This window comes from Ahaetulla prasina, chromosome 6 (genome assembly GCF_028640845.1).
Source record: "Ahaetulla prasina isolate Xishuangbanna chromosome 6, ASM2864084v1, whole genome shotgun sequence".
In the NCBI taxonomy this organism is placed as follows: Eukaryota; Metazoa; Chordata; class Lepidosauria; order Squamata; family Colubridae; genus Ahaetulla; species Ahaetulla prasina.
In genome coordinates, this window is record NC_080544.1 from 66819156 (window position 1) to 66840968 (window position 21813).

Consider the following 21813-nt stretch of genomic DNA (forward strand, 5'->3'; position numbering starts at 1 on the left):
TCTCTATTTATGATAGTGGAAGAATGGCTATTATAGAACTGTTTATTTCTATCTTTATTAAAGCTGCCTCTCTTTACCTGGCTCTGAACCAAGTATTTTTGGTTCACTTTCTGTTCTATAAGTCTGTAGAGAGTCTCAGTGATCCAGGTCATGGTTGTCCCAAAGGTGCTTTTTCCAGGAGGCAACTGGACTTTCTTGTTTTTTCTTTGGAAAACATTTCGCTTTTCATCCAAGAAGCTTCTTCTGCTCTGATAGGATAGTGGGGAATGGAAGGATTTATACTCCTCACAGACAGCTGGTCATTTGCATACGTTTAGAAGGTCATTGAAGGACTCGGAGGTTTATCTGTATCCTCAAGGTCACCAGAGTAATGCTCCTGGTTACTGTACTCTGCAATTTCCCCCCTCTGGAAATCCATTCCTACTCCCACACCATTCAAAGGATGTTCATCCCAAATTGTATAGCTAAAAGTCTGTTCTATACTAAAAGTCTGTTTCTGTTCTATACTGGCTTATAATTGTTATAAACATGGTCATTTTCTTTTCTTGTGAGCCTCAGGGTGCTTTATGATGAGCAGGCAATACAGAATAGAGAGTGTGGAACTTACTTGAACATAGCAATGAGGAGATTCAGAAGAAGAATATTGGTGAAGAGTAGGTACAGGCAAAGCAAAATTACTGTCAGCCACTCTGGAAAAATGGGCTTCTTGTTGGCTTCACTGCTCTCTGGACATTTGGGCTTGTATGGATCAGTCCCATTTGGGCTACACTGATCAAAGTTGAAATTCACTCCTGTTAGAAAACATAGTAAAGCCAACAAGCGCTGGGTGTTACAGCAATAAGAGGAAGGTCATCTAATTCCCTGATGCACAATGTAACATACTATATTGTCATACAAACGACAGGAATCTATCATTATAAAGGCTTTAAAAATCTTGTTTAATGGAAAGGGCTGGGATAAATGACTCAACCCTCTATGATCTGATTTTTAAAAGGTAGTGCTAAATAGGAGATGATTCAGATGTGCACACACTATGAACAGCTATTAAGATGTGCTGCCATTGAAATGCTGCCAGGGACGGGTCACAACTTATCTGAGGACCTTGTGGTTATTTGGCTTGTTATTTATAGCCAGAGTCTAAAATATGAGTCCTGGAACACAGAATGTAATTGTTTTGGGATTAAGGATGAGGCACATACTTCATATGTTATTTAAGCAGACCAGAACTGGATTAAAAGAGAGGGTTTCATTTGGTTAAACTTCTCTCATATAAAGCCAAGCTAAATGGCATTGTTTCTATTTATGCTGCAGCTTTATCTGGTATGGCATCATCTTTCACAATTATCTATCCTGTTAGCCATTTACTCATAGTTTTACTGATTTTTGCACACTATGAAATTTGTACAAACACTTCTCAGAGAAGGTCATTGATGGGATAAGATGTTTAGTGATGACGAGTTTGTCATTATCACAGTCGAACAAACTGAACCTTGGTTGTCCAGAGTATAAAATAATTCTGTATTCCATACCATCAACATAGGAGGGAATCTGGCCAAATAATGTCAAGTACGAATGGTAAAAAACACCTCGGAAGATCCAGTCTACCCGTTTCTCGTTGTGGATTAGGATAGCTTGTTTGGCTACTCCAAAGGATACGATCCAAACAGCCAAGAGGAAGAGGAAAAAGAAGATATCCTTCATCTGTAAACCCACCAAACAAAGCAGAAAGAACGTCTTGGGTTCAGGCAGCTTCATAAAAAAAAAGTGAATTATGTAAAATTACTTTTAAGTTTCCATGGTATTTATCAATAGAAACTACAACTTACCATTCTCTTCACTATAATAATCTTGGGACCAAGAGTTTTACTGATTGTGAATATGTGCAATAGACGCAGGCAGAAAATAATGAAAGCTAGGGATAGTACAATTCTTCCAGGGTACAAAGTTGCTGGGAACCATCTTAGCGCAAAGGATAGAAACAAAAATACATATATTAATTGTATTACCAATGTAACATTGGGGCGATGTTCCCAAAGATTCCTGGTCTTAATTATAAGGACATCTTTGTTACCAAAGGTTGCAGAATGAAGTAATATTTTTCTTAAGGTAAACAATCATTCACACAGAGGATTATGTGTACATTCCCTCTATAGCAATATTTCATGGCATGCTTAGCATATTAACCAAAATATGAAAAAGACTCAGAGAAATTGTGGCTTAACAGGATAGTAAATCTCTTATAGGAAAAGACTAACCAGAAAGGCTATATATTCAGGACAATTCTCTGTCCAACTGATCAAAGAGCTAACAAAGGGGAAATGCATATAAATGAAACATCCTCATATGTAGAGTTAAAAGGAAAGGATTTGAAATCTAAGGCATATGTTGAAAGAATGTGATATAAACTTAAGCCTGATCTTAGGGCATCTGCAGCAAAAGAAACTGGGTGAAAATTATTTGCATTTTGATTACTTTTTCTTCTACACATTATATCAGGTAGATTTTTTAAAATAGTAATTAGCATAATGAAACAACCCTCCCACCTTCCACCAAATTTTTCTTTGAAAAATAGGATAACTATACACAGGGACTTACCTACAGACCAATCCAACTAAAAAGATCAGAATGGCACATGCATCCAGTTGATTCCAGAAATCACTGAAATATAAAGAAGCCATTTTGACCAAGCCAAACCCATCAGGATCACAAAAAAGCTAAAGAAAGACAGACAGACAGACAGACAGAAAGAAAGAAAGAAAGAAAGAAAGAAAGAAAGAAAGAAAGAAAGAAAGAAAGGAGAATTACCATGGTTTGGTTCAGACATTGTGATCTTGCTAATAATCTACAGTATATTGAAAAGAAAATAAGCTTGAGTGCTCCCTCTACTCCCATCTCATGCACTCATCTCAAAAAGATTTCTGAAGTTGTTAAATCACAGTTTTTGTTACACTGAAACTAGCCCATGGGTTAATCTGATTTTGAATTAGGATATTTAATGTAATGTCCTTAAATGGTTAGGTAAGTTTATTTCCATTTACAGAGAAAACTTTCCTACCATATAGAACAATCAATAACATCTCAAAATGACATATACAGGCCACCTTTCCTTAAGATCTGAGTGGATAGATACATATACAATATTATGTCATGCTTCCATGTATGGGCATTTCACATGAGTTCTCTATTTTTACGTGGTGCATGTCGTCTGAGGTATTTTCAATTATATTGACCGCTAGCAAGCACCATATTACTTGTTTCAACTTCACTGGGAATTGTCAGACATGGTTAGCCGTATCTTATTCTATGGAGTTCATAGTCTCTACTGAGAACTCCATTGTGTAACATCTGGTTACCTGCATCTGACATTTCCCAATAAGGATGGAAACGGTAATGCAACGTCTCCTAGTGGTCAATGACAAGTAACAGTCTGAAGCTAAAGAGCAATGTTGTATTGATTTGTGCAACAATACCTGTCGGGCCTCTTCACACACTAAGGAGAAAAGCCAGAAATAGATGACATATTCTGGCCAGGATGGAGTTGACTGGAAATCTGTCATCAACACAAAAGCAAATAGGCAGAGAAAACTGAAGTAGGAAAGGATGTTGAGGTGGAAGATGACCACAGGGGCAGTGAAGAAAGCTCGGAAGCGGTTTAAATCAGTAGTTGGCTGGATCCTCTTTTTTCTGTGAGTGGAAAGAATGGCAGATTTGCCTGACTGTATTTACAGCAAGAAGTCAATTTTGCATACCTCTTCATTATGTCTACTGTATGGTTATGACTGAAATACCACATGGGCAGTCTTACTCTTTGTCAATGATCTTGACAAAGCCCCTCCCTGTCAAGATTCACGTTGGATAATTGCTGACAATGCTTATATCCAGCTTAAAAAATTGTGCCATCTTTAGAATAGCAAGAATACCCCATATGTTAGGCATATTTAAAAGGCATTTGTTAACATGGGAACTACCTCTAGACATAGCAAAAGTGCATGCTTTTGTTGACTAATGAACCAAATTTGATTCTGTGTCTTGTTAGTTTCAAGTTGGACATAAATTTGTATAATGCTGGATCATTTTACTAGAAAATAAGAAACACTCGTCCATTTGTTCTATATATTATATAGATTTCAACAATTTATAAAATGAAAAAGCTGACTTCCTTTATGAAAGACACATACTGTAGAAAAACATAACTGAAGGTGCTTCACACATGATACTAATATGGCTGTAAAGGGGAAAATAACACATCTAATAGCTAAGATGTGTTTTACTTGCATCTAGTACAGATCAGTGGTGGGTTGCTACCGGTTCGCCCTGGATTGGGCGAATGGTAGTGGCGGTGGAGGGAGGCTCTGCCCACCCGCCTGGACATCTCTGCATATGCTCAGAAGGTTCTGCGCATGCACAGAAGCATCACATGGGAGTGCATGCACCTATGAGCGAACCAATAGCTACAGGATTTGAATCCCACTACTGGTACAGATCCGGCATTTTACAGCCCTTGGGCAGCATCTGGCCCTTTGGCTGTCCCTATCCAGCTTGCATGAGATCAAATGGATATTAGAAATCAAATGTAAATTAGTGGGTGGGAGAAGAAGCTAAGTCCAGTCCAGTTCTGTGCAGCCACTGTGTGGTCCTTCAGTCAGCTGGTGGTCGTGGGAGGCACAGAAAGTGCTTCTTTGCATCCATGTAGTACTCATCTCTTGCCTGGAGCAGCCTGAGGAGGCAGCGGAGACAGTCATTGCACGAGGGGACCTGGCTCAGCCACCCACCGCTGTCTCGGTCAACATGTGACCTTGCAGGTGAGTGGGCAAAGCACCGCCAGGAACTATTGGCTTGTTCTCCACAACAGACCCAGTTCCTATTATGACCCTTGAGAAAATTACCCCGATCTAGTATAAGGGTGATAAATGTAAATATTAGATAACATATAAATTAATCAGCCTTTTAGAATAGAATAGAATAGAATAGAATTTTTTTATTGGCCAAGTGTGATTGGACACACAAGGAATTTGTCTTGGTGCCTATGCTCTCAGTGTGCATAAAAGAAAAGATACGTTCATCAAGCTACAACATTTACAACACAATTGATGATCAATATAGAATATTGATCAATCTATCAATATAGAATATCAATATAGAGAAGAGTAGGGTAATTAGTCGGTTGCCAACATCTGAATTTTGCCCTAGTGGTACTTTTATCTTGCGTAGTGGGGAGGTGAGATGAAGTTAGAAAGTCCTATAAATCTCCCTGTACTGCCATAAAACAGTACAGTCAAGTTCTGCAAGTACCTGAAAGTTATGAGGCCTGTATAGAGAAGAGGGAAGAACAGCATGCATAGGATGACCTGACATATCCCATTATCGACACTCAGCTTTCCCCACCAAACTCTGGTTAGGAAGGTCTGAAAAGAGAAGTGACATGAGAGTTAGATATCCTGGCTATGGGAATCGGTTTGCAGAGAAAAATGAGAATGAACTCACCAAGGGATTTAGGACAAAAAGATGAGGCTAAGTAATGGATAGCTAATTATGCAATACACATCGGCTGTGTTCTAGCAGGACAAAGGAGGTCACCATGTGTGTAACCAAGCATGATACAAGATGCTGAGCTGAGCTACAAGCAAGGAATCTCACCAGGCATGTTGGGCTACTAGATGACAGCTTGACTCCATGTTTCTGACAAGAAACATATGCTTCCAAAATAGCATTGTTTTCTCTTGTAAAAGTTGCATTTCAGTTTCTTCCAAAATTTTAAGGGGTTTTTTTTCTCCCCAGAATTTTTTTTCTTGGATATCTTTTTTTAAGTGCTACTACTTAGAAATGTGGTTGATTGTGTCAAAAATGTAACCTAGATCTGTTTAGTGTGAAATTAGTCATGCTATCATCTGGTTTAGAAATATTGCTTATGAAACAGTGATGCCATTATATAATATTCCCCTAACCCCACTTCAACTTCCGTTGCCTGCTCAACAATTCTTTATCATTATTTGTTCTCCAATGCCATTACACTGGCACAGAGTTTATGTATTGTAGTGCAAACCATGGAACATCTTGTGCCATGAAGCTACAGAAGCAAATAACATAGGCACTTACGCAGTTGTGGAAAGAAAACACTAGAATTCTATTTAATATATTCTATTTAAGATATCCTTGGGGGTTTAGCCATAGTAGTGTGTGTGTGTGTGTGTGTGTGTGTGTGTCTGTATAAATACATAGACACTGCCATCTAGGAGAGGTGGATCTTCCAGCAAAGTGTTTCTCAATCTGGAAGATAGGTGGACTTCAACTTCTAGAATTCTCCAGCATGCTTGCTGTGAATTTTGCAAGTTAGAATTCACATCCATTGTCCAGGTTGAGAAACACTACAGGAGTAACCGAGAAAGGCAATCAAATTGAAAAGGTATAGTCGGTGATGTTTGCTCAGCAATGCGATCATTCCTTAGTAAAAGTTTTATATGCAGAGCCTACATATTGTGCAACTGGCAATAAATAAGACTGGCAAGAGCTACTTAACTCCTCATTTTAAAAAATTATTCAGTAGGAATCTGACTTTTTATTTATTTTATCCTTTTAAAATCCAGTATTTTGCGCTCTGGTATAATAGAGAAAAAGTTTGATCTTCTGGGTAACCTATTTTCAAAAGAGTATGATCATATCCACCCATAGTCTTCCTAAGCATAAATAGTCCCACTTTTTTCCACCTTTTTTCATATTATGTAGATTGTAGTCCTCTGATGATCCTTGCTTTTTTTTTTTTAAAGCTACTTCAATTCATGTGTGGGACCCAGTATTTAATATAACAGTTGAGATAGGATCTGATGATCCACGTTAAATACAATCGTTTGTTTCCCTTGATTTGGAATCAAAACAAAAGTATTGTATTCTTTGTTGCCTGAAGGGATCATAAGAAAGTAAGTCACACCTGAACACCCCCATGAGAAACAAACTTCATATTTTTGCCTTCCAGAGCTAACTGAAGGCATGTGGTCTTTCCCCAGGCATCAGAGACCCGGATCAGGAGATTCTGGGCTCTTTCTTCATCCTTCCGACAACATTCTGTGAAGACACCTAGAAAAACAAGCAAGGGAGAAATAGTTATAACTCCTATCACATTCTTGCCCCAATTTTTTCTATGGAATGCAGAGGCATTTTAGCTTCAAAAGCCTCTACGGTAACTTATATTATTATTATTATTATTATTATTATTATTATTATTATTATTATTATTATTATTATTATTATTAACAACAACAACAACAGAGTTGGAAGGGACCTTGGAGGCCTTCTAGTCCAACCCCCTGCCCAGGCAGGAAACCCTACACCATCTCAGTCAGATGGTTATCCAACATTTTCTTAAAAATTTCCAGTGTTGGAGCATTCACAACTTCTGCAGGCAAGTCGTTCCACTTATTAATTGTTCTAACTGTCAGGAAATTTCTCCTTAGTTCTAAGTTGCTTCTTTCCTTGATCAGTTTCCACCCATTGCTTCTTGTTCTACCCTCAGGTGCTTTGGAGAATAGTTTGACTCCCTCTTCTTTGTGGCAACCCCTGAGATATTGGAACACTGCTATCATGTCTCCCCTAGTCCTTCTTTTTATTAAACTAGACATACCCAGTTCCTGCAACCGTTCTTCATATGTTTTAGCCTCCAGTCCCTAATCATCTTTGTTGCTCTTCTCTTCACTCTTTCTAGAGTCTCAACATCTTTTTACATCATGACCAAAACTGATGCAATATTCCAAGTGTGGCCTTACCAAGGCATTATAAAGTGGCACTAACACTTCACGTGATCTTGATTCTATCCCTCTGTTTATGCAGCCCAGAACTATGTTGGCTTTTTTAGCAGCTGCTGCATGCTGCTGGCTCATATCTAAATGGTTATCCACTAGGACTCCAAGATCCCTCTCACAGTTACTACTATTGAGCAAGGTACCACATATCCCGTACCTGTGCATTTTGGGTTTTTTTTTGCCTAAATGTAGAACCTAACTTTTTTCACTGTTGAATTTCATTTTGTTAGATAGCGCCCAATGTTCAAGTCTGTCAAGATCTTTCTGTAAGTTGAGCCTATCTTCTGGAGTGTTGGCTATTCCTGCCAGCTTGGTGTCATCTGCAAATTTGATGAGTTCCCCATCTATCCCCTCATCCAAGTCATTGATGAAGATGTTGAAGAGTACTGGGCCTAAAACAGAGCCTTGAGGTACTCCACTGCATACTTCCGTCCATGTGGATGTAGTTCCATTGAGGACTACACGTTGAGTGCGGTGGGTCAGCCAGTTATGAATCCATCTGGTGGTGGTGCTGTCTAACCCACATTTTTTTACTTTATCTAGTAGTAGGTTATGGTCTACTTTATCAAATGCTTTACTGAAGTCCAAGTAAATTATATTGACAGCATTCCTCTGGTCTACTAATTTTGTCATTTTGTCAAAGAATGCAATAAGATTAGTCTGGCATGATCTGTTTTTGACAAACCCATGTTGGCTTTTGGTTATTACTTTGTTTGCTTCTAGGTGTTCGGTGATTCGTTGCTTGATTATCTTTTCCAGAATCTTCCCTGGTATTGAGGTCAGGCTGATAGGTCTGTAGTTTCCTGGATCTGTTTTTTTTTCCTTTTTTGAAGATGGGAACTACATCAGCTCTTTTCCAGTCCTCTGGCAGCTCCCTGTGCTCCAGGATCTTTGAAAGATATAGTTCAGTAGTTCTGAGATCACGTCTGCCAGTTCCTTCAGAACCTTGGGGTGTAATCCATCCAGTCCTGGTGATTTGAACTCGTCTAGGGTAGACAGGTGTTCACTTACCATTTTCTTCCCTATATTGAAAGATAACAAAGTTCCCTGGGCCCACATAACTGATTTTTATAGATAAGCCTAAGAGAAATAGAAAGGTAACAGTTATATTTTGTTGGCAATCTCATCATGAAAGATAATTAGGCCCAGTAATCTTCAACATCTTCATCAATGACTTGGACAAGGGGATAGATGGGGAATATCAAATTTGCAGATGACACCAAGCTGGCAGGAATAGCCAACACTCCAGAAGATAGGCTCAAGATACAGAAGGATCTTGACAGACTTGAACATTGGGCGCTATCTGAAAAAATGAAATTCAACAGTGAAAAAAGTTCTACATTTAGGCAAAAAAACCAAAATGCACAGGTATCATATATATGGTACCTTGCTCAATAGTAGTACCTGTGAGAGGGATTTTGGAGTCCTAGTGGACAACCATTTAGATATGAGCCAGCAGTGTGCAGCAGCTGCCAAAAAAGCCAACACAGTTCTGGGCTGCATAAACAGAGGGATAGAATCAAGATCACGTGAAGTGTTAATACCACTTTATAATGCCTTGGTAAGGCCACACTTGGAATACTGCATTCAGTTTTGGTTGCCACGATGTAAAAAAGATATTGAGACTCTAGAAAGAGTGCAGAGAAGAACAACAAAGATGATTAGAGGACTGGAGACTAAAACATATGAAGAACGGTTGCAGGAACTTGGAATCTCTAGTTTAATGAAAAGAAGGACTAGGGAAGTTATGATAGCAGTGTTCCAATATCTCAGGGGTTGCCACAAAGAAGAGGGAGTCAAACTATTCTCCAAAGCACTTGAGGGTAGAACAAGAAGTAATGGGTGGAAACTAATCAAGGAGAGAAGCAACTTAGAACTAAAGAGAAATTTCCTGACAGTTAGAACAATCAATAAGTGGAACAACTTGCCTGCAGAAGTTGTGAATGCTCCAACACTGGAAATTTTTAAGAAAATGTTGGATAGCCATTTGTCTGAAATGGTGTAGGGTTTCCTGCCTGGGCAGGGGGTTGGACTAGAAGACCTCCAAGGTCCCTTCCAACTCTGATATTATGTTATGTTATGTTATAATTTCATGATCTTTATTCTATAAATTAAAGGACATCCATAATTCATGTCAATAACACTTATTTTTCTTCACCACAAACATCATTATTAAAACCAGTACGATATTTAAAAAAATTAACTTCAAAATAGGCCTTATTAGCCTATCTGATAACCCAGACAATATTACTCTCTCAGTTGGGCTGTTTTTTTGCAGGCCTTTCATTGCCCAACTAGGTAACATTATCAGTAAGAAGTGGGGTTTGCTCTCAGTTTATATTCTGGATGCTTGCCCTGTCAGTGTTGGGAGTAGTCTTGGTTTCATTCTTGATTAGGTTGTTATTAACTGTTTGATTGTTTATCTTAGTTGATTGTTCCTTGTTTGGGTATTGTTTATTTCTTGAAGTTTCAGCAAGCAAAATAGGGAAATGCTATGATATTCGTTTAGTACTGAAATACTCTATGGCAATTGTCCTATCTGGAATCAAAGCAGCTGCTGTTCACATGAATGGAGCTAGAGTAGCACTTATTACAGTTTCTTTGCTTGAAGCTGAAAGAGTTATCAGCTGTCCCAAGTAAAACTGTAAGGGATTGAATAAAGCCTGGTTGAATGATGTGATAACAATACCTCAACAAAACCAGCCTAGACTCACCTACAGCTCGGTGCTCATACTTCTCTGCCAGGGTTAGCATTTCCTCACTACTGTCAGTGTCGTTCTCCTCCTTAGATATTTCCTTCAGCATATTGCTGCAGGCCAATGCTGCTGCAATACAATCTCGACTCTGAAGCAATAGGACAAGTTAGCATAAAAACAATATTTCTGTCTCCAAGTAGATTGCGTTAATTTTGAGAGTCTGTTTGGGAAGAGAGAATGCACATTCCCAGATTGCAGGGATCCTTGCTATCCTCCTTCTTAATGCTCTGTATCCTGGCTATGGCCCATTTCCCCTGAAATGGTAAATCTGTGTCTAAACTAAAACTCTTCCAATTGCAAGTTACATTTATGTATTGATGACTCTCTGTTAATCACAGATACTGAAAAAGAACTTTCAATGGAAACATTTACAAAGCTACATTTACCGCACTTAATCTGCATTTTCAACTTTATCACAAAAACAAAGGAGTTGGATTCAGCCCTGTTAGAGAAGGTTTGAAAGTACAAAAATTTACCTGAGCCCAAATTATATCAGCCAACTCCTTGCGGTTTTGAACAATTGCCCATATAAGTAAATCCCGCACAGGATCCATGCTGAATGGTGCCTGAGCAGCAGAACGTCTATAGAATGCTTGAAGATGTACCCCTTGCACCTATGGGAAATGAAATACCATCTTTAAGGAAATAACATATACAGGAAGAAAACAGCATCCTCAGAAAGACAATCCATGTCAGGCAACGGAGCAAAAGACCTACATGAAAAAAACACCCATAATAAAAATGAAATGCATCCCAAAACAGCACGGTTAATTTAGCACAAGGGTGTCAAACTCAGTTTCAATGAGGGCTGCATCAGGACTGTGGTTGACCTTGGGGGGTCGGGCAGGCATGGCCGACTGGATGAGTGTGGCCAACTGGGTGGGCGTGGCCAGCTTGACATCATTCCCCAAACTGCTGGCATGTTTCCCCTTTGCACTGGGTAGACTTGGCTGAAGCCTGGCACAATCTTTCCTCTTCACATTGGGTAGACCGGACAAAAGTGATGCAGGTAGACTGGGCCGAAACGACGCAGGGAAACCGAGCCGAAGCAACACGGGCCAGCCCCTTACATTTTGCAGGCCAGCCCTGTGGGCCTGATCCAATCACATTGTGGGCTGGATCCAGCCCACGGGCCTTGAGTTTGAGACCCCTGACTTAGCACAATAGGAATGTCCTCATCTCAAAAGCTTTTTGCTCTGTCCTCTCTTGCAAAAAAACCCCATTAACTACACTCTAATATTCCCTAATCACACTATTTAAAGATATTATTTCCTATGATATTCCACCACCCTTTCTATTATCTTTCAAAAATTCTGGATTTGAATTTCCATAGTTCCCAAACAGAATAACCATGATATCCTAAACAAACTATTGGGGAAAGGTTAGTTTCCATGTTTGTATCTTTCATCCATCAGATATTTCTCAGCAGATAGAGAAATAAATTATTTGTCTCCAAGAATAGTCCTCAAACTGATCTCTCATTTTTTTAAAAAAAAATATCACTATTTTCCATGTGCTACAAAACTCGAGGAAAAATGTGAATCTATTCTCACCATATCGAAGTTTTCCAAGAATGTTTCACAGAGATCAATGAGTTGTAATAAAGGGTTTTTTAGCACAAGGCCTTTTATGCTTTCAGTCTTGGAATAAATCGTGGAGTAGATGGAGTACAGACAATGGAAGTAAATACAGCAAATGAAACCTAAATAAGCCAAATGAATATAGCAGAATGCTTCAGCGGTTAGACTACTCAATTCCATTCTCCTTTCCTTCGCTTTTTCATTTTTTTCTCATGAATTTCCATTCTATGGTAATTTAGTAGAAATATAGACATTCCTCACTTTTGGTTAGGGATTTCCCATTATTTTTACACTTTTCTATTTCTTTTCATTGACTATTTCTGCACTCCTGTCTTTCTTTCCTTTGCTTCTTTCACTCTCTATTGGTTTGTGTTCATTTTTATGTTCTCTCTAAAACTTTTAATAAAATTTATTAATAAAATGGAAGCAGAGTGATAGACGAATGAACTGCTCTACAGTTTTGTGTTGAAATCCAAGTCATGGAAGGTTTATGGGGTTGCTAGCATAAAAATGCAGGGTACCTTGTTCTGAGGCACAGGAATGGGGAGATGATGTTTCTCAGTGTTCTTCAGCTTTGGATACAGCTGTTGTGTGAAATCTCCCAGCAGTTCTCTCAGCACCTGGGATACATGATGCAGCTGGATCCTTGGCATTTTGGAGATGGCAGCACGCTCCTTCTCTTCCAGCAACACCTTCTGCAGCTTCCCGTAGAAGACACTGGAGGTTGCCATGTTTTCATAGAGGTAGAGTAAAGTATCCCAGGTAACAAATTCCTTCAGCTGTATACCTTGCTCAAAAAACAGCTTCACAAACTCTGGCTTGTTTGCTATGAGGGCAGCTGCCATCATTGGATGTAGATCAGAAGGCTGTTAAGCCAGGAAAACAACCAGAATGAGACAATATCAACATAAGTAAAATTGTTCTCCCCATGTTAGGGAGAAAAGGGAAAGGAATAAAAAGAGAAGTGCAAGTAGAGTTTTATTATATAGAAAAATAGCATAGCATAGCATAGCATAGCATAGCATAGCATAGCATAGCATAGAATAGAATAGAATAGAATAGAATAGAATAGAATAGAATAGAATTTTTATTGGCCAAGTGAGGTTGGACACACAAGGAATTTGTCTTGGTGCATATGCTCTCAGTGTACATAAAAGAAAAGATACATTCATCAAGGTACAACACTTACAACACTTAATGATGGTCATAGGGTACAAATTTAACACTTAATGATACAACACTTAATGATAATCATAGGGTACAAATAAGCAATCAGGAAACAATCAATATCAATATAAATCATAAGGATTACCAGCAACAAAGTTACAGTCATACAGTCATAAGTGGAAGGAGATGGGTGATAGTAAAGTATGGTAAGGATGGATGGTAAGGATGGTAAGGTAGGGAGGATGCATGCATGACTCAGGTCAGCATCTGATAATGGCAGCTATAAGTCATTCCCTGCAGCAGACAAAGGAAAAAAGAAAAAAAGATAAGAGGAAGGAATTGGCCACCCAATATTCAGGTATTCTCATTACCATTTAGCCCACATTTACTTCTCATCAACATGCATTCATATCCAAGCTGTACTGGTGCTGACAAAGCATAGTCATTTCAGTATATTGTTGTATACAGCAAAAATACTCTCTTTTGTTTGATGTACAAACATAAAGGCCAAGACAACATCCAAGGACAAATGTCTATAGCATCAGCAACTGCGTCCTATTTCAGGAAGTAACTAATTATAGACAATTATACAGTGTATATTACACAAGTACTAAGTGTGCATTACGTTAGTACTAAGACTGGAAAATAAAAGTGTCAGGTTCAGTAAATAACTTGGTAAATCCATGATATAAAAGGATTGTATCTGTATATGATGCTAAACTAAGGCTGATTTTCCTGTGTCTTGCTTAAAAAATTGTAATCAGAGTCTTGCCAATGAGCCAACTGACTTTAGGTTGCTATGTCAATTTCTGGTTTGTTTCCTCTTGAAAGTATCTAGAAGGTGGGAGGGAGAATAAACCAGAATTGTGGGTTCAGATAGAACAAACCTTGATATTGTAAATCAGAATTCATTGACCAGAAGCAAGTCATAATTTCAAATTAGGCTTGATTCTTGCGATGGATTCCCCTCTCACTAAACAAATTATAAACTTAATATTATATATAAATTTGGCCATCAGGACAATATACTGCAGATCATGTTCTGAATGGCAAAGATACACAGAGTGATTGCAGTGCAAGGAAGATCTCAACTGACAAGCTTGCTGTCAAACCAAGCTTGGTCCTCTAATCTCATTTTGTAATTACATAAGTAGCAGAGGACATGCTCACTATTAGCATGTCACCTGAAATCACCCCACCTTCCATTCATGATCTTCGGTGAAAATCTCACTCCTGGCAATATCCACTCTGTTCCATGCCACTGCAAGCTTCAGCTGGTAGTCCCAGTTTTCATGGCCAAAGTGATCATGGCACCGGGAGGCTACAACAGAAGAAAAATCAAGAAAAGGTTTGGGCTGCAGGACAGTGATGTTTACTGGATTACTGCCAAGCTCCAAAAACCAAGGCATGTTTTGATTCTTCCAAGCAGATTTCTTTATTGTTCCACTCCTATCGTCATAACTAAACTACCCATTCATGTAAAGCAGGGGTGCCAAACTGAAGACCCAGGGGCCAGATCTGGCCCACAGGGTGTTTAGATCTGGCCAGTGGGGCCACCCTGAAAACAGCAAAGGACTGGCCCACAGTGCTTCTGCCAGCGAAAACAGAGCTTGGGAACCCATTTTCACTGGCAGAGTGCTCAGGCCACAACAGGTGCCCCCAACACGAATGACGTCGAGCTGGCCATGTCCATCTCTCCCCCCAAGGGCAAAAACAGCCCTGATGTGGCCCTCAATGAAATCGAGTTTGACACCCCTGATGTAAAGCATATATTCTGGGAACTTTTAGGGAGGAGCTATCTTCACCTTGTTTCTCTTACACAAACTATCTGAGCTGAGTTGTCTCTTGCTCCTCTGGAATGCATTCCCTCCCTCCTGGGAATGCAGACTACATGCCATCACTTCTATTTACATAATTCCAGAATCCAGCAGGAAACTTTAGGAAAATAGAAATACAGTATCTGTCTCGCAATGCAGATGTGCTCCAGAAACAGATGTGTTCTCCTCCGGGCAATGATTCTGGGAATTTATCTCATATGTACAATACCTAATACTGCTTTCCAAAAGTTTGTTCCAGGCAGAAAAAGGCTTTCTACCATAAATGTATATCTAATGCTGCTATTAAGAGAGCATGTGTTCATGCTAATGTACTTTTAATTACACATATTGTACAATCAAATAAATAAGCATTTTGTAATTTTGTTTTGAAAAAGTTGTGAATCAAATCTCTATTAGCCATGAGAATAATGAGTAGGGTTAGGCAACCTGGCATGTTCTAATAACTTAAGTTCCCAGATCCCAGGTTCTCCAAACAACGTATATGGAGAATCTCAGACTGCCTATTATAGTTAATAATCTACCAAATAAATAAAGCATTTAGGCATTTCTGCTAAATCACCTTTTAGTTTTCTAGGTTTTATTCAACCTCTGGTTGCAATGTCACTATTAGAGTGTGCTATTGGGTAACAGCTTTACTATTGCTTATCATAATAGGCAGGATTTTGGGCCATTCACACAAAAATAAATGAACAGCTATTTTGTCCTGCTTTTATAGAATTGTAAAAGAGCATTTAGGCCATTAAGTCTAACTCTGTTCAAAATGAGCCCAGGTTATGTATCCTAATTTAGTAACTGCTGTTCCCACCTTTGAGCATTGCTTGCAAAATGGCCACATCAATATCTTGCTGTCCATCCTTGCCTTCCCTGAAAATGGTCAGGAGTTGCTTGTTTCGTACAATATCCTGGATCTGAAAAGAAAAAAATAATATACAATTCTAATAAACTGATCTATTACAATTGTATTTAATGTGAGAAATAATTTTCAACTTTTTCACCTGTATACTCTCAAATAAGAATAATCACCCTTGTTTTTCTTTTTAAACCCTGAAACTGATTCTCTGTTTTTCCTAACACATTGAAGGGAAATAGTAATACTTGAATACCAGATGATGCCTTTGTATACTTGCCTACTGTAAATATTTGTTTCCTGTAACACATACATATATATTGTGCCTTTGTAGTTGTAACACAAATATGCCACATTAGACGCTTATATTTGTATTTCCTGCAACTAACTTCCTACAAGGAAAATATGCTGTTATTAGGGTCTGTAAAGTATCTGGCATTTGTCAAAACAGATGTTCCTGCCTTTTGACCAGAGCCCATATCAGTCTTATCTCTTCCCCTCCTGCCTAGCACAAATCCCAGATTGGAGATGCTAACACTCACACCTTTGATCTGTGTTGAGTTCCGTTCCCTACAATACCAGGGGGCCAAGTGGCCAATTGTGAGAACAAAGCTAATGAAGAGGATCCTTCTTAGGGCAATAAAGAATATACAAACCCAAATTAAGAGGCCGGAATGGGGGATTTTAATTTACGTTTCTAACTGCTCTCTGAAGTTTGTCTCATCCTTGCATGTCTTTTGTATGTGTTTGGAACTGCTGACCATTGGTCTTTAACCTTGATCAAGATTAAATGCTGATTGTCATTCAAGCCTATGTTTAAAGACTCATTTTTGTCTCACTGTGACTTAAATGTATTGTCAGATCTAACATCATAATGAAAAATACAGCCCCTTCGTATTGAAGAAATATGAATATTTTCATACTTGTTATTTCAAGTATTGAAATGTATTCATATACATAAAAGTGACAAAAGACACAATTGCTCTTTATAGGAGGCCAGTGTATTCTGAACACACAAGGCTGACCAGTAACCTAAAGCTACCAATAAGTGTGCAGGTGAGATAAGAGCCTGGCAAGCTGAGTCTATGGTCAATATGCCATTTATCTATTTGGTACCAACTCAAGACATTTTCTCCCAACTTGAGCTGTGCCAACTCAATATATTTGAATCAGACCACAGATTTGGCTTCTGCCTCCCATGAAGGGAAGCCATATTCCTGCAGGAGTAACTGCCTGGAGTCTGCTCTGTTAGGAAACAATGGAAGCGGTTGAAGCAAAGCAGAGACTGACTCAGAAGGGGAAAGAGCTATCCATTCTCTCTTTCTTTTTACTCTCTTTTTCCAGCACTCACTTTTCCATCTTTCTTTCTCCTAACACAGCAGGCTGCACTAGTGCAACAGGCTGCTCTTATCTAAGACCTACTTTAGTGCAGGCTTCGATTTCTGTTTTCTTCTATCCTACTTCCAGTGTTGTCACCACCTGAAAGGACTCTTTTGTCAAATACACCCACTAGGATCAGTGCTATTTCGCTTCTGATCAAATACAGGTTTCTAATAGAGTAAGCCTTCCCTCAGGAATCATAGAAAGGTAATAACCATTTTGAAATGGTCCATAAAGGGGGATGTGATCTATGTATTCCCAATTTATATACTGTATATCATGCAAATATCAATAAGCAGTTCACAAGTTCCCTATGATACAATATCAACAAAATTTGAATAAAGATTGGGATGGTCAAACTTACCTTTTTAGTCCATTCCACAATCTTTTTCTCTGTGAACAATTCATAGCTGTCCTTGAAAAATACACTCAATTTTTTCTGAATTAAGGAAATGCTTATTTTATGGCTCGGCAGATTAGACACTTGAGCAATGACATCAGCTACTCGACCAGAACCTTCCACAATCACACATGGTGTGCCATTATTGATTGCATTATAGATTGTCTACAAAAAAAATAATTGGAATAAATCAGCATTTGAGGTCATGTAATTTCATATTGCCAATAAATTAAGTGGCAGTACCAATGTCAATACCCTTCTGGATGACCTTCAGTTTTTGCTATTTTCATTATCTGCAGCTTATTTGAATTGGTGAAAAAGAAAACTCTCCCAACCCATGTAGATTTCAGTGGAAGGTAACAATAGCTTTATGAAGCTGCAGCCACCAGCAAGCCTGCACAGTATGGATTTATCAGGAATAAATTTTCAAGATTAAATTTATTGTTTTGTTTGGGTAACATTTTGATTACAGTTAAGTATCAATAATGGAACGCTTGATAATATTTATCAATTTCAGCAAAATATTGGGCAAAATATGATATTATTAATAGCAAGTTAGTTCAATGTGGATTAGAAGGCATTATAATTATGTAGATACTGTACATTCAGTAACTGGGTCAAAAAACTTATTTCAAGAATTATAATTAATTAGTTAATGGTTTGTCATCTAACTGGAAGGAGATGATGAGTGCAGGGTTACAATCTAATGAGCCTGATGAGTCAAATAAGCGGAGTAGCTAGAAAACAAATAATGTTCGAAATGATTGTGTTGACTGTAATTCAGAAATGGGCTGAAAATAGCAGGATGAAATTTAATGAAACAAGTGCGAAGTTTTTCTACTAATTAATCAAAAAATCAAATGCACAAATATATATAGATAAATAATACTTGTGAATGTGTTCTAACAGTAGTGTGGCTGCAAAAAAGGTAAATTCAGCTTTAAAGTACTTCAGTCAACACAGAGTTTTCAAATAAGGGAAATAATAGTTCTATCTTATTCCCTAGTAGTGGGTTAGATCCCATCTCTAGTTCTGTATCCCCCTGGGCACAACTGTAAGGCACAGTTCTAAGGAATTGGAGTAAGGAAGGGCAATGAGGATGATCAGAAAGCTAGCAAGTAATTCTTATGAGGAGAGACTGAAGGAATGGGGCATGTTTAGCTTTGAAGAGAAGATAAGAGTTGAAATTTGACTATATTCTTCAAATCCACAAAAGAATATTACATAAAAGACATTAAATTATAGGAAAGCACATTTTAAAGTAATGTTATGTTTAAAAAGATTCTCTCTAACAAAGCGGAACTAATATTAAAAAGAGATAGTGGGCCCTCTGTTGGATATGTTCATATGGAGGCAAGGGAAAGACAACTGCTGGAATATTTTAATTAGGGTTTATATTCTGTTCAGAGTCACGGGGTTGAGTGTCTAAATCAGGGGTCTCCAACCTTGGTCCCTTTAAGACTTGTGGACTTCAACTCCCAGAGTCCCTCAGCCAGCAAAGCTGGCTGAGGAACTCTGGGAGTTGAAGTCCACAAGTCTTAAAGGAACCAAGGTTGGAGACCTCTGGTCTAAATGACCCTCCTCTATGATTCTATAATCACCAATATTAGCATGACTGGCTTGTCATTGTCCCTTGTCTACAATGATTCCTCTTGTCCTTTTAGCTAATTGAGATCTCAGCAGAATCTTAACTTGCTTTCATTTCACTTAAGCAACTACCACCATTCAAAACCTTATACTACAACAAACTTCTAACTATCCTTCTCTTAGAATTTCCTCCCTGTGATAGACTTTCTTAGGAATTAGCAAGAATTCCATACACCCCAATTGCCATCATAACCACCCAGTTACCCTGACAGCCTACAGAGTACTTACATCAAGAGTCCCAGGGCCACCCTCCAGCACTACACAAACAATAGGTATTTTAATAGCAACTCCTGTGGAAAAAGAAAATAAAAGGCTCAGTTAATTGTCCATGTGTTTGAGTGTCCTCCTATCCCGGTATTCATTTCAACTGGATAGTGTGATGCCCACAGATATTGATCCAGATTGGCAGTTATGAAACTAATGAGTGTCAACATTCTAAAAAAAATAGATTAAAAAACAGTAACATACTAGTTATTTTACAACAATAGCATAAAAATAAACCCAGTCTCAGGTTACTGAGAGTTGTAGGTCTTTAGACCAGGGGTCTCCAACCTTGGTCCCTTTAAGACTTGTGGACTTCAACTCCCAGAGTTCCTCAGCCAGCTTTAATGGCTGAGGGACTTTGGGAGTTGAAGTCGACAAGTCTTAAAGGGACCAAGGTTGGAGACCCTTGCTTTAGACTGTCTCTAGTAGTCAGTCCCTTTATTTTTTTTTAGAAAAAAATAGCATAAATACTAAGTTGATGAACAATAAAAACAGAAACCCAACTTATTTTATAAAATTGACAAATTATTTATTATTGACCCTTATCATTTTGTCATTTAATTACGTTTCCGTAGCTACAAAGTTCCTACTAGTTTGGCATCAGAATTAGTGAATGTTCTCCAGATTGTGAAAATGAATGTAAGAAATTACATATTATAAGAGATGCAGTATGAAGATACCATAATCTACATCTCCAATTGCAATACAGGTAGTTCTTGACTTACAGTCATTCATTTATTGAGCAGTCAAAGTTCCAGCAACAATGAAAAATGTGACTTACAACCAGTTTTTACACTTATGATTGTGACAGCATCCTTACAGTCACATAAACAAAATTTGGATGGTTGGCAACCAGCATATATTTACAACAGTTGCAGCATCTTGGGTCATGTGATAGCCATTTGCAACCATCCCAACTAGTTTTCAACAAGCAAAGTAGGGCAGCCAGTTGGGGGAAGCCAGATTCACTTAAAGACCATGTGATTTACTTAACAACTGCAATGGTTCTCTTAACAACCATGTCAAAAGAAGTTCTAACAACTGCCTTGCTTAGGAATGAAAATTCTGGTCTCAGTTGTGGTCATAGGTCAATAACTGTCTGTACTGTCCTAATTTATATAATTATATTTATAATGTCCTATTTAATTAATTATAATATAATATCCTAATTATAATATACAATAATAATAATATACAATAATAATAATAATAATAATAATAATAATAATAATAATAATAATAATAATAATAATAATATTTTAATTTGTATACCGCCCTTCTCCCGAAGGACTCAGGGCGGTTTACGCAGAAGAGGTATTTCTGGAACCTTGACATTATGATTGTGACAGCATCCTTACAGTCACATAAACAAAATTTGGATGGTTGGCAACCAGCATATATTTACAACAGTTGCAGCATCTTGGGTCATGTGATAGCCATTTGCAACCATCCCAACTAGTTTTCAACAAGCAAAGTAGGGCAGCCAGTTGGGGGAAGCCAGATTCACTTAAAGACCATGTGATTTACTTAACAACTGCAATGGTTCTCTTAACAACCATGTCAAAAGAAGTTCTAACAACTGCCTTGCTTAGGAATGAAAATTCTGGTCTCAGTTGTGGTCATAGGTCAATAACTGTCTGTACTGTCCTAATTATAATATAATGTCCTATTTAATTAATTATAATATAATATCCTAATTATAATATAATATAATATAATAATAATAATAATAATAATAATAATAATAATAATAATAATAATAATAATAATAATAATAATAATAATAATATTTTAATTTGTATACCGCCCTTCTCCCGAAGGACTCAGGGCGGTTTACAGCCAAGATAAAATACAGTGAAAACACATACAATACTAAAAACATACATAAAAAAACTTATTAAATTTGGCCCAATTTTTAAAATACAATCAAACCCTATAAAAATTAATAAAAATTAAAACCCATAAAATCAACTAAAAAGTTAAAATTCAAGCCAGTCCAGCGAGACGGAATAGATAAGTCTTAAGTTCGTGGCAAAAGGTCCGAAGGTCAGGTAGTTGTCGAAGTCCAGGGGGAAGTTCATTCCATAGGGTAGGAGCTCCCACAGAGAAGGCCCTTCCTCTGGGGGCCGCCAATCGACATT

General features: G+C 38.0%; 1 protein-coding gene across 1 annotated transcript in view; it reads right to left on the reverse strand.

The window, feature by feature from the left end:
• Positions 1 to 21813, reverse strand: part of TRPM2 (transient receptor potential cation channel subfamily M member 2) — a 59112-nt gene that overhangs the window by 21479 nt on the left and 15820 nt on the right. Inside the window, exons 8-21 of the mRNA XM_058188022.1 lie at positions 19637 to 19698; positions 17726 to 17926; positions 15940 to 16042; positions 14496 to 14617; positions 12651 to 12995; positions 11026 to 11163; positions 10508 to 10637; positions 6926 to 7071; positions 5293 to 5405; positions 3471 to 3684; positions 2596 to 2714; positions 1827 to 1959; positions 1530 to 1701; positions 608 to 791 (exon numbers count right to left, since the gene is read on the reverse strand). Of these exons, the coding sequence (XP_058044005.1) occupies positions 608 to 791; positions 1530 to 1701; positions 1827 to 1959; positions 2596 to 2714; positions 3471 to 3684; positions 5293 to 5405; positions 6926 to 7071; positions 10508 to 10637; positions 11026 to 11163; positions 12651 to 12995; positions 14496 to 14617; positions 15940 to 16042; positions 17726 to 17926; positions 19637 to 19698 (2182 nt within the window). The remainder of the gene's footprint in view (positions 1 to 607; positions 792 to 1529; positions 1702 to 1826; positions 1960 to 2595; positions 2715 to 3470; positions 3685 to 5292; positions 5406 to 6925; positions 7072 to 10507; positions 10638 to 11025; positions 11164 to 12650; positions 12996 to 14495; positions 14618 to 15939; positions 16043 to 17725; positions 17927 to 19636; positions 19699 to 21813) is intronic.